This window comes from Bicyclus anynana, chromosome 16, assembly GCF_947172395.1.
Source record: "Bicyclus anynana chromosome 16, ilBicAnyn1.1, whole genome shotgun sequence".
NCBI classification, from domain to species: domain Eukaryota; kingdom Metazoa; phylum Arthropoda; class Insecta; order Lepidoptera; family Nymphalidae; genus Bicyclus; species Bicyclus anynana.
In genome coordinates, this window is record NC_069098.1 from 9,936,942 (window position 1) to 9,950,982 (window position 14,041).

The following is a 14,041-nucleotide window of genomic DNA, read 5'->3' on the forward strand; positions in this document are numbered from 1 at the left end:
GCCAGCGTGGTGTACTATTGGCCTAACCCCTCTCTTTCTGAGAGGAGTCTCGAGCTCAGCATTAAGCCGTATATGGATTGATAATGATGATGATGAATACTAAACTAAAAATGAACGAAATGTAAAGAAAAATCATGAAACTCAAAGACCATGAATTTACACCCCACATTCTTCTTCTCTATCAAAACCTCCATGCAAAAACGTTCCACGTTCAAACAGCTTGTAACAACATATCCCAAAAATAGAACTCCCTGTAAAAAGAGAGTTCTATTTTCTCAGCATTCACAAAAGCGTTTCATTTCTAAATTTCTTATACCACATCGAATTTCCCCAAAGATCAATCGAGGCTATGCAGCATCGCTGTTAGATTAAGTACAATATACATTATGCGGGTGAGATAAATCTCCTCGGAATGAGACGATCAATGAATTACTTAACGTCTTTGGGGTATAAATGTATTTACCTGAGAATTCCCTTTTTACTTTGAAGCCTTATTATTGGTATATAGATACGACATCGCTTTGAGTTAGATGATCAGATAATAGTATTTAATCAACATTCATTTCGAAAGGTATTTTTAAGGTATAAGTATAAGGTATTTCAAGAACATTTGAATCCATTTCCATATTTTCACTTTCACTCTTAGAGCTCTATTTTTGCCAACCACCGGATTAAGTGACATCATACGATTTTTTTAAAGTATATTTGGCATATTTTTTTTAAATATGACCAAGATTCCCGTTCCAAGTAGTCGGAAAAGACTGTGATAGGAGTGGGTACGACAATAGTCCGGGGAGCGGGGATCGAACTACTACCTCTCAGTGATGAGTATGGCCCATTACCACTGAGCTATTAAGGCTTTTATAAGCTATCTTATATTATAAAATAAATACCTAATTTCCTCACAAATTAAAGCACCCATTACTTACCTACTCGTTTTTTTTATAATGAACTTTTTACTCTCTTATACTATGCACACAGAATTACACAAGGTCGTTGGGAGGCCATCGAAAGTAAAAGTAAACTAATATAACTCGATAATATTCTCAAAAATATAAAATTACCTCTATTTATTGTAATGCAATATCCATTTTACTTTCATATTGTGATTTACCTTCAACAGAATGAGGTTTTTTGTACTGTAACTATTGTAGACTTACCAATTCCTCAGGGGATCCCGGTTCCTTCATACCATTGCTCTTATCCGTGCTCCCCGTCTCTGTAAAGAAAAAAAAAGTATAATTAAAATATGTCTACAGATATCTATCTATATACTCTCTTTTTTATTCTTTACAAGTTAGCCCTTTACTGCAATCTCACCTGATGGTAAGTTATGATACAATCTAAGACAAAAACGGGTTAACTTGTTAGGCGTAGGGCGAAAATCCACACCCATTTTGGTTTCTACACATCGTACTGGAACGCTAAATCGCTTGGCGGTACGTCTTTGCCAGTAGGATGGTAACTAGCCACGGCCGAAGTCTCCTAGACCTGGACCAATTAAGAAAACCTCGATAGAATCGAAGGAAGGGAGGGATCGAACCTAGGACCTACGAATTTTTATATACTACGGAGGCCGTCGTATATAAAAATTACAGTAGAGTAATTAATCCTAAATCTACTACGGCTACTACTAATTTGAATTTTCTAAATTTTAATAATTTTTATAACCCAACTGCAAGAAGGGTTATGTTTTTCGCGCGTATCTTGTATATATGTAATATTCTTTATTACCTCATATCTTTCAAACCGCTGAACGGATTTACGTAATTCAGATATCGTTAGATTCGTTTTAATAACCCAAGTGCTCTTAAATAGGTGAAATTAGAAAAAATAACAAGACGACTGTGAGACGCTTTAGACTCGCGGTGAAAAAAAATTTTTTTTCTAATATTGCAATCGTCATCAACCCATATTCGGCTCACTGCTGAGCTCGAGTCTCCTCTCAGAATGAGAGGGGCAAGGCCATTAGTCCACCACGCTGGCCCAATGTGGATTGGCAGACTTCACACACGCAGAGAATTAAGATAATTCTCTGGTATGCAGGTTTCCTCAGGATGTTTTCCTGCCTGTGAAATGCACACAGCTGAAAAGTTGGAGGTGCATGCCCCTGACCGGATTCGAACCCACACCCTCCGGAATCAGAGGCAGAGGTCATGTCCACTGGGCAATCACGGCTCTTATATAATATTGCAATATGGGTATCAAATTCAAGAGATTTTTGTGAGGATTCTAAAATGGTATATCATGGCCATGTTTAAAAAAAATCATTCCGCACATTAAAAAGTTTAAAAAGTCGAAACTTGTTTATGAAATGTTTTAATAATTAAAATTAAAACGTAAAGAATGTTTTCTTATTTTTGTAATCCACTTCTGAGTCTGCTAAAAACAAAGTATTTTCATTAATATTAAAGGCCGTTTTTAACAGTAGACCACTTTTTAATACATCCTTTAAGATTTATGAAAATTATACAAATTAATAAAGTTGTATGTAATAATTTTAACGAAACACGGTTAAAATAAAACTCCAGATAAAAAAACCACTTCTCCAATTACTGCTAACTACTTTGACTAATTGTTTTGATAAGGTCTACTTAATTACCAATTAATAAATAAAATAATTGATGTTTAAGTACAATCTCGTTACAAATTTTCGGTATAAAATTCCAACATAGTGTGTTCAACCATTTTGGCCACGTCCAAAAAAAAATTCAAATTATTACAGTGACAGCAAACATGTTCATACAAAAACAAACAATTGTTGTATTTTGTATTTGTAACTAACATTTTAACTATAGAATTGTACTAAAACTCCAATCAAATTCAGTTTTACATTGAACGATGCTGTGAACGAAGCTATGAATGAACGACATTCAATTTCCCGCCAGTAACACTTCAGACACGCTTTCATTCTTTCAATGGGTGCTACAAACTACGAATGCACGTCAATATTGATTGAACTCGAATGCAATCAGCGCCTTTTAGCCGATGAATCGGAACAAATTAATATATTCATTTCGTTAATTACACAGGACACGGGCTAAAAATGAGACTGTCAATACACTGATTAAATGTTAATTAATGCTTTTAGTTAATCACAAACATAATACTCAGTTATAATGAATTTCCTTTACTACTAGCCGACGTATAGTTCTAGATAAGTTTGTTAAATGGTGGTAAAAAAAAACAAAAAAAAAAACCGTGGCTGAGTTTGTTGTGGGCTCATCTCGGACCAAGGCGAGTTTTGGAGTAAGTTTTCTACTTTAAATACCATGATTAATTAAATCATGACATAACTTGAAGTTTAAAAGTGCTGGTAAAATAAGCCTAATTGAAATAAATGAATTTTAAACTTGAATTTGACGCCTAGCGGTTACACCCGTGTAGTTCTCGTTCTGGTGAGGATCCGGGGATTAAATATAGCCTATGACACTCAAACAAACGTGGTTTGTTTTTCTCACTTTTACAAATAACGTGGTTTTCTAGTGTATCGATGTATCTAGTATCGGTTCAGTAGATCCAGAAATTATTCGTTACCTCTTTATAATACCAGATACCTACTGGTATTATAAAGAGGTATCGGGTATTACCCAGATTAATAAAAGCATACCCATCGAAGTGATACCATTTTCGTATTTAATGAACGAACTAAACGTACCTAAATACGTACTAAAACGAATGACTAGCGTACTAAAATAACTACTTACTAATACTATTTTGTTTAAAAACACAAAACCATTTGTTGTTATTAATAAAAATTACATGCTTCATCTACATAATAATCATACCAAGTATAAACGTAATTAACCGACTTCCAAAAAGGAGGAGGTTCTACGTTCGTCTGTATGTATGTTTTTTTTTTATGTATGGCCAGCGATAATTCCTTCATTTATGGACCGATTTTGAAAATCCTTTTTTTGTTTTTTTTATAATAAACATTAGTGCCATGCAAAGTGTAGAAGTTAAAAAGATAAAATTAAAAACGCAAAAACTATTAAATAAAATTCAAGTACGTTACGGTCAAATGTGCTGAAATTTATGATTTCTCAAACTGATATATTTCTGGGCTTACACTTCTCACAATAAAATCATAATTAGCCCCAAAACAGCGCTATAGAAAAAAACTGCAACCAATTTGCAGTGTGCTAATTAAAACTGTAGATAAGAGGCTTATTACAAACCATAATAGAAAATTCAACGCTAAAGTAGGAATAGATGTAATTTATTTACACGGAAAAAGCACCCCTATCTAAATACACCTTAAAACTGTAATTGTCTGGACCAATACTCAACCTAAAATCAGGATGTCCATGCCACTACTTAACATGAGTTAATCCCGTGCATTTCGCAGCACAAATAGAGTTATTTTACAATGTAAAGTTGGATCATGGATTAAAATGGTCACTCGAAAATTGTTAAATATAAAAACCATTCTTATTTATATTTAACATTATTCAAGCAGCAGTTAGCTATCTCCTATTCTCATATTTTTATAAACTTGAGTGTCTGGAAGAATTACTTACATAGCGATAAGAATGCTTACTAAGGCATTATCGCTATGTAATTAACTAAGTAGTAATGTAAAAAACAAATACATTACATTTTATATACATACATACATTTTATATACATATTCTGTCCTGTTTCCTTAATTTGAGTATTTTTTTTTAATTTTTGATTTTTGTACTTAATAGGTTTAACCGTTTATGGGATTTATAGTAGGTCATTTCTCTTCAAATGTCATTTCCCTAAAACGTTTTCTTAAATAAGAAATAGTTCAAAAGTAACGAATTAACTATTTGACACGATTTTTCTTTTAGTTACTTATTGTTGTAAAGTAGTCACAAATAAACGGTTTACTGTAAGAACAAATTCGGATATTCCGAACATAATGTAACTGAACGAATAGTCAAACTTTGCCAACGTCTCTTATCTTTAATGCCAGCCATAGACCGGGAGCGAGCGAACATTAGAGTTAGTTACAACCGTCGAGCACAATTTCGGGATTTATGGAACAGGTTTGTAAAGAGGTTTAAAACCCTATTAAAACTATTTGCGCTAACGTGCAGTTAGAAGTATTATAAGGTGTTATATACCTTTAAAGGCTGGTTTACTTGACTTGTTCAGAACTTCACTACCGCAGTATAACATGTTTTATAAAACAATGAGGTCGTTTTTCAGCTCCGGTTAATTAAAAAATACATTCATGAAGCCTCATGTAATCCATACAAGTTTTCGATTTTATAATATTACTTGTGGACGCTCGCGAATTCATCGACGTTAGATTAAATTTTTCAGAAATCCTTTGTGATTATTCCGAGACAGAAAGTACTGTGTTAATCCTTTAAAGTTATAGCCAAATCAGTTACGTAGTTGCGTGAAAGAGTAACAAACATACAAACTTTCGCGTTTATAATATTAGTAGGATAACTTTGCGCTTAACATTAGCTTGTATCATCAATCTATAACTATTAATAACTAAGATATGACCAACCAACCCACGCTACAATAGAGACAGTGGCAAACTTTAGCCCTGATGACACAACATCGGTGGTCACGTCGATATCCTAATCCATTATCGTCGGGGTCACTTACCGTTTCAAGTTCCAGATTGACGTATTGACATTTTATGTAACAATGATATCGCATCGCTTTCGAAACTTTCGCCATCAATTAGAGGCTACTGTTTTCAGTTCTCTCTCTCTCGGCTCACGTTTCTGTTGCGCAAGTCGTTATGTGCTATTGTTTTTATTGTCTTTCTATTGTTCATGCATAAGAGCATGTGTGTACGCACGAGTGACGTCTCATAAATCATAGCTACCAGTCACGAATTCGTAGACATTCCCATGAAATGTTTAATTATAAAATTATTGTAAAGATGTAAATTTTAAATGGTGAAATTGTCATTTGAATCATTAAATACTTAATAAATAATTTGCATGCCAAATTGGCAAGATACATTTACCATCTACATCTACCGACCACCTGTAGGTATATATAATGCATGTATCTGCAAATAAATAAATTGATTGATTGATTGATATGTGGGCGACGGGCGGAAAGACTGCGCGGGTGTGAAATCATGCGTGCGGGGAAGTGACGTGCATCAGTCGTGAGTTTTTCATTCATCGCTACACGCCCCCCGCCCCGCGCGCTACATCGGGATTGTTACGAACGAAGTTGTCAACCTATAATTTAACTGCCCACTATAAGACCAGGACCTCTAGCCATGTATCACGTCGATTCTTTTTACAGAATCGCAAACGGTTCCAAAATCAAAAAAATATATATGGCAATAACAGTTGCAGTTATCGATCGGATCTGTCAAGTTTCCAATTTTTTGTTAGTTTTCGAAGCGTTAAAGTAAAGTTTGTAGACAGAGAATCGATGTGCCACATGGCTAAAGGCCAGGGCTCCCTCCTTTTAGGATAATAATGGAGCTTATACCATTCACGTTGCGCTTTGTATTCAATTGCAATTAATTAGCGATACCTATAATAAAATTGTATAAAAGTTAAAATTAATGTAAAGATAAATAATAAAATGTAATCAAAAACCTAACACAAATTTATATAACACAACGCTGTTTTAAAAATTAATAGAGCCAAAGGATTAACTTAACTCGATTTTATTTCTGAGTAATTTTGTAAAACAAAATCTGAAACATAATTATAAAGTTCATTAACTACATTTACTGAGCAAACTCAATTATTAATACTGTTTACACGAGCTCTTTCGAGAGCTCTCAACTCTGTCTTCGACGACTCTGTTTGAAACCTAGCGAAGTACGTAGTGATAATTATAGCATGGTGTACCTAAATAACAATTGGTAGATTTATTTAGAGATATTTTATTTATTGATATGGACTTAATTAATTTATATTTATGTATTAGGTGATCCTCAGAAGAACTAGTCTAGCTTAATGAGTTGTGAATCTCAAGTGAAAGGGTCGTATGGTTCGAACAGTTGATGGAAGTTGTTGGAATGGCAAATACGCAGCGGAAAGCGCAGTATAGGTCAACCCCCACAAAATCGACGTCCCAAGGACCCCTCGACATAAAGAGAGTCGTAAGGAAGATGCGCACATAATTTAATAAACAATATAAATATACTAACGGACGCCCTAACTAAATTCCATTTAGAATTTAGTTTTTCACAAATCCCTCGGAAACCATGGATTTTTCTGGAATAAAAAGTAGTCTATGTGTTAATCCAGGCTATAATATATCTTAATACTAAATTTCAGCTAATTCAGTTTAATAGTTGAGGCGTAATAAAGTAACAAACATTCATATCATCAAAATCATAAGTTTTCGCAAATCTCGGGAAACCATGGTTTTTTTCGGGATAAAAAGTAGCATATGTGTTAATCCAGATTAAAATCTATTTCCATACCAAATTTCAGCAAAATCGCTTCAGTAGTAGCGGCGTTATAGAGTAACAAACATCCAAACATCCAAACAAATTTTCGCGTTTACAATATTAGTAGGATTTAAACAAATAGCTTAATAGTTATCAATACAAATTTAGCTGACTGTCGCTACTTCCCAGTTCTTTTTTGTGTTGATACTCGTATTAAGAATTTCCTCGGGATCAAGTGGTTACAATTTTCCCTCGTATAAACGAAAAAGATGGAAAAAGGAGAGCATGTTAAAGATTTAGTATACAATTCCAATTAATGTTTTATCTTGTAAATAAATTATTAAGCAGCATTAATAAGAATATAAGTTTTTATATAATTTTGAAAAAAGTAAAATTTAGGATTAAATTTTCCCAGAAAGTATTATTACGTTTAACCAAAACCAAGAGGTTTTGAGTGTTTAATGAAATAGCCGGGTTTGGGGTTAGAGACGAAGGGTGAGTTAACAAGATTTCTAATTAAAATACGCAATTGTTCCAGTCGGTGACCTGCGTAAGATTTAGCGTATTAGGTAACTAGGCAACAATTAACTTAAATAAGATTAAAAAAATTAAAGTAGCTTGATATCCTTACATTTACAAATAGTTTTGAGTATTTTAACCGAGTTACATACGATTTTATATTGTAATTGTTAGTTTTTATTTTAATTACTAGCTGACGCGGCGCGGTTTCACCCGCGTGGTTTCCGTTCCCGTAGGAATATGGGGATAATATATAGCCTATAGCCTTCCTCGATAAATGGGCTATCTAACACTAAAAGAATTTTTCAAATCGGTTCAGTAGTTCCTGAGATTAGCGCGTTCAATCAAACAAACAAACAAACAAACAAACTCTTCAGCTTTATAATATTAGTATAGATTATGTAAGAACTGCCCATAGCAGTAAAACTATATACGACTTATTTATTATTGGTTTTTTATATACACCGAACGGTCCAAGTCCACTTATAGGAGCCAAACTGCATAACTAAACTTTTTATGTTTTCATACAAAGTAATTCAATTCAAATTTACTCCGAAAATATTCGTTTTAGAACACATGTTCCTTAGACATTTTCAATTAATTTTCCTTAATGAATATAACCCTAGAGTTATGGGAAATATTCCAGTGCACCCTGTATATGTATCTACTAGCGGAAGCCCGCGACTTCGTCCGCATGAAACCCTAGCCTTACATTAGCCTACCAATATATGTATCTACTAGCGGACGCCCGCGACTTCGTCCGCATGAAACCCTACCCTTACCTTACCCTACCATACCGCTACTCAACCCTACCCCTACTCTAAGTATCCTATGTCTGTCTCCTGCTTCTAAGCTAAGCTACCTTTCCACCAATTTTCAGCCAAATCGGTCCAGCCATTATTGAGTTATAAATAGTGTAACTAACGCGACTTTCTTTCATTAATATATAGATTAAAAATACTTTGTTTCACTAGTTGCAGTTATTTTTCAATCTTCAACTAGAGCTCGGCACAAAACGTTCGGTTCGCTACAGACACCGGGCACCGCGTAAAACCCAATTTTCTCCCTCAGTAATATCTATGTAAAACAAACTAGAAATAGGTTTGTATCCAACTATCAAAAAGGATTTTGACAATCTATTTATTCATTATTTAGTTAGTTCGTATTGGTTTTTAACCGACTTCCAAAAAGGAGGAGGCTCTACGTTCGGCTGTATGTATGTTTTTTTTTCATTTAGAGACTGCAGTTAATTAAATATTAGATATTCTAAGATATTTATTATTTATTTATTTATTGGTCATGATCAACTCAAAAAAATTAAGTAATCTGAAAGAAAATTCGTTTAGCATAAAATAACTCTATGTATTTTATATATTAATTTCATTTAACTGAATCTAGATTTTAGTATTTTTTGTATAGAAAGTTTTGTATGATCAACTCAAAAAAATTAAGTAATCTGAAAGAAAATTCGTTTAGCATAAAATAACTCTATGTATTTTATATATTAATTTCATGTAACTGAATCTAGATTTTAGTATTTTTTGTATAGAAAGTCACTGATCTGCATAGTACGGATCGCATCGAACGGAATTTATCTACCGTAAATTGCGATACGTCCGATACGTACGATGCGGATCAGTGGACGCTTGCCATTAATTGTAAGAAAGCTAGGTTACTCTTGTAGGCAGTGGCGTGCATAAGGATGTCGATCAGGGTATACACTAGTAAGAAAAATTAACCAAACTGGGAAAATACGCATTTAATAAGTATCTAGAAAAAATCTCTTAGGGTATGCAGAACTTTAATGCTTGTATGAAGTGCACGCCACTGCTTATAGGATATTAAAATAAGATGATGTTGTATTACAATTTTACATTCTCAGTCTGTTCCCTAACAGTGGTATTCATAGACGTTGTATGGGCAACCCCAGCGGATCATTCACCCACTGAGTGTCAAATTCTCAAACAAATAGAAGTTAACTACGGCACTCAGCGTTAAGCACTGTTAAGCATTATTTCTTGCATGTCAAAACATCTATTGTTAACCCATTCGTTTCTACAAAAGCTTCAGTCTACAACGTGAAGAAAAACCGAAATGGACATGTGAAAATTGCATGTGAAAATTCATGTATGGACTTATAAACAGGCGCATGTTAGCACGGAGTTGCGAGCGCTTCGTTGATTTTTGCCTTCGTTTGCCTGAATTTAAATTTGCTCCGTAGAAATAAATACACCTTTATTTCCTATTTTCTGTATACATTAATTAAGTGTGAATGGAAAACATAAATTTTATTTGCGTTAATGAACGTGCACTAATTATGTTTCAGATGAAGCGAGTTTTTGTATTCAGTTAGACTCGGGTCTGCTACTAACCTTTCTTTCTGCATGAAAATATGAAACCTACAATAAGCTATACCTACCACAGAATTCATTCCAAGTTTATCAAAATAATGGACTCTGTTTATTTTAATTTATTTTATTTATTAGGTATATATTATTTATCCAATATTTCTGCAGATTTACTGAAAAAAAGAACACTTTATTTACTCTAGTTATTTTATTTACACTGGCCTTACTCCGTATGTAGGAGTGATTCAAGATTTGCACGGGTGACAGACATAAAGTAAACATGCGATGGTATCCCTATTTTTTAGAAGAAAATGTTTCACGTCTTCTTACCTCATTCGCTTGGCTAGGGTTTGGCAAAGTCTGTGTTTCCTGATTATTAGGTATCTTTAAAACAAGTTTGAATAGACATCATCTAAGAAAACAGTCCTGTCTTAAAACATATCTTCACTTACCATTAGGTCTTGCTCAAACGCAAGGCTACTAGAATGAAAAACCGTCTCTAAATCCGTTCAAGGAGATGGTCCATTTTTGGTCCACTCTTATACCCCGTGTCATTTAAATTTAAAAAAAAACAAGGAATTTATTAAAATTAAAATAAGTGAATAAATCTAACTAAATAAAAAGAAATAAATAAAATTTAACCCAAGTTTTTGAGTTATATCAAGATGGCGCCGATAAAGCAACTATGGCATGACAATTAACAGCAAACGTCAAAAAGACTACTGCGTTTAAAATTCTTTTATTTTCACCAGGGTACAATGACTGATCCTGGGCTCCATACAATTTTGGACCATCTCCTTTGGGAGTTTAAGGCATTAAGCGATACAAACAAGGTGGGAAGACTGTTTTTTGTATAGCATTTAGTAATTCAAAGCATACGCCATAGAACCTGCATTAAGTCCATATAAACGAAAACATAGTAAAGATTCTTGTCTAAAGAATAAAATGTGGTATGTTTTATTAAGATGCGACATCCACGAGCTGAGAAATTTAATAAAAGTTGGTATTCCGAAGCGCTTTCGCTATACCTACTGTACTTGTAAGAAGCGAGGAGCAGTAGTGAAAAATGAAAAAACGTTTATTCATTATTTTTATGTATATAAAACCTACTAGGTATAGCAGGTTTTATATACAAGTTGCGAGTAGGTACTCTGTGGTTTAGCGTTCCGGTACGATGTCGTGTAGAAAACAAAAAGGGGTGTGGATTTTCTTCTCCTTCTCCTAACAAGTTAGCCCGCTTCCATCTTAGACTGCATCATCACTTACCATCAGGTGAGATTGTAGTCAAGGGCTAATTTGTAAATATATAAAAAAAAAATACAAAATAAGTGCAGTAAGTTGAAAATTACAGCCGAGGCGATATTGCTAGCCCGAGCCGTAGACGAGGATCACAAGTAAGCAGAGGCTGTAATTATCAAAGCGCAAATATTGCATACGACGTTTTATAACATATTTGAGAGAAAACACACTTTGCATCTTTGCTTGTTTTCCATATGATGAAATTTTGATAAATAGATAATATGTAGTTTATTTATTTTGCAAAATTTTGATACGCTAGTTTTCAGGATACGTTGCCAGGAGATTTGTTGGACCATTATTTTGTTAAAATACAAACATACAAATCATATCGAAGTCAGTAAAGGTGGTCTTATTAAACTCAAAACATAATAATCAAAATTAACTATTACAGCATAATGTCAAAACTAATTGACCGGGATGACGGAAATAGAACTCTATCAATACTAATCTGTCTATGATAGTATAATCCCTCTAAGCCTCCTTCACGGTCATAGCATTATTGTACCACTTTAGGAGATACAAGTTCATTATTTTGGAAACTGGTTTGAGAGAATTGGGTATGGGCCTATTCAAACGTGTTATATTACGAATTGGAATTTTAGGAAACTACTTAATTTATTAATTATTATTTTTTAAATTTTATTATACACTCAGCATGGTGGACTATTGGCCTCTCATTCTTCATTCAGTTTCGTGACTAAATCATGTGTTTGTCCAGGATAATCCTTCGAAGGAGTGAACGGATTTAAATGGGACTTTCACTGGAAGGTAAAAGAGGAAATTGAACAACATATTGGCTACACTTAACTTTATTCTGGAAACTCTATTGTTTCTTAGGTATTTCTGAAAAACTATATTTCACGTGCTAGAAGTCGCAGGCGTCCGCTACTTTAAGAATAAAAGTCAAAAGGAGAGGAAGGCCAAAGAAGAGATGGTTGGATTGTGTGAAAGGGGACATGTGTGTAAAAGGAGTAGATGATGAGTTGACGAGTAATAGAGACCAATGGAAAAGATTGACATATTTCACCGACCCCACTTAAGTGGAATAAGGGTAAGGAGATGATGAATCTTTGTATAACAAGAATTTCACTGGAAGTTAGAGGAGTTTACAGAGCAACATTATTCTACTTTTGATCCCAAAAAAATACAAGGTTCCCGCAGGATTTATGAAAAACAGAATTTCATGCGAACAAAGTATAAACTTACTTCACACAATCGATTGTCATTTCGCTTTATTTTTCTTTGCTTCCAATTACAGCAAGCAAAGAATTTAAAGCGTAGGTATTTTGATTTAAAGGAAAATAAAAGCTAGTTCTAGTAAATACCAGGCCTCGAGCAGCAAGCCGAGCGAGCTCGAGTAAACGTTCGCATGGCCAGATAAATTGGTTCGTTCGAATTTTTTGCCTCTCTTATTGACACTACACTAGTGACACCATGTAACATACTGATTTAGGGACTATTTATTAACAAAGTATTTTTATTAAATTTTATTTTTTATTTTTTATTTCTTAGGGATAGTTAACATTTACATATTATTTCTTAAATCTAAAAGTAAACGTAAAAATAGTTTAAACATGTTAACAACAATACTATCCACGAATACACATACGAAAATAATGGCGTCACAAAATACACAAACAAATCAATTACAAAAAAAAACAAACAAACATAAATCTATATAAAAAAAAAGAGAGAATTATAACAATAATAATTAAAAATACAACGAAACACAAATAGGTAAGAAAAAAAAAGTAATAATAATTATAATAAGAGATCTAATAATAAGAATTAAGACACTATTACTACTCAGGTACAGGGATATTTAATTTTTGAAGAGTGATTGAGATGGCCTTTTTATATTGGGGTTCGGACAAGGCAAATACGTCCACATCGTCATCGTCCAAATCGTCATCGTCATTTTATGTATTATTATGTAAGATTTTTTCCGCACGTCTCAAAGGCGGCCACTGATTCCGTATATGATATTTACCGTAAAATTAAAAATCCGTTTAATGCGATGCGCCCGACACGTACGATGTGGATCAGTGGACGCATACTATAAGACTTTATTCCCGAAAAGGGGTAAATAGATTACAATGGATGCAAGTTTTCCTACGTTTTATCTGGGCAAGAAGTCAATCTGGGGGAAGATGACCTTCACATAATTTTATAATAATAGTTGACTGAAGAAGCAAATGGCCAACGTGTAAGAAGTTTATAGCTCATCAGTGTTTTGCATTTATCTCTATCGCTCCCTATAGTGTTGTGTTAGATAGAGAGTGATAGAGACGAATGCAAAACTTACTATCTAAACTACAGCCTTTCTTGATAAGTACCTACTGTTTACCAACAAATAAATTAGAAATGAGGGTAGAAAACGCATGTAATTTCAGAACTTATTTATTTTAAATTATGTTTGGTTTGTTTATAAAATGTTTTATAAAAATATATTAACCATATCTAGGTAATTGTTCTAAGCTTATTAATGAAAAACATTTTCATTAATTTAAGA

The 14,041-nt window shown here is 33.5% G+C and overlaps 1 protein-coding gene across 2 annotated transcripts in view; it reads right to left on the minus strand.

The window, feature by feature from the left end:
* Positions 1–14,041, minus strand: part of LOC112048176 (apoptosis-stimulating of p53 protein 1) — a 371,714-nt gene that overhangs the window by 181,852 nt on the left and 175,821 nt on the right. For both annotated transcript variants that reach the window (XM_024085603.2, XM_024085604.2), the window contains one exon: positions 1,161–1,219. In XM_024085603.2, coding sequence (XP_023941371.1) covers positions 1,161–1,219 — 59 coding nt within the window. The remainder of the gene's footprint in view (positions 1–1,160; positions 1,220–14,041) is intronic.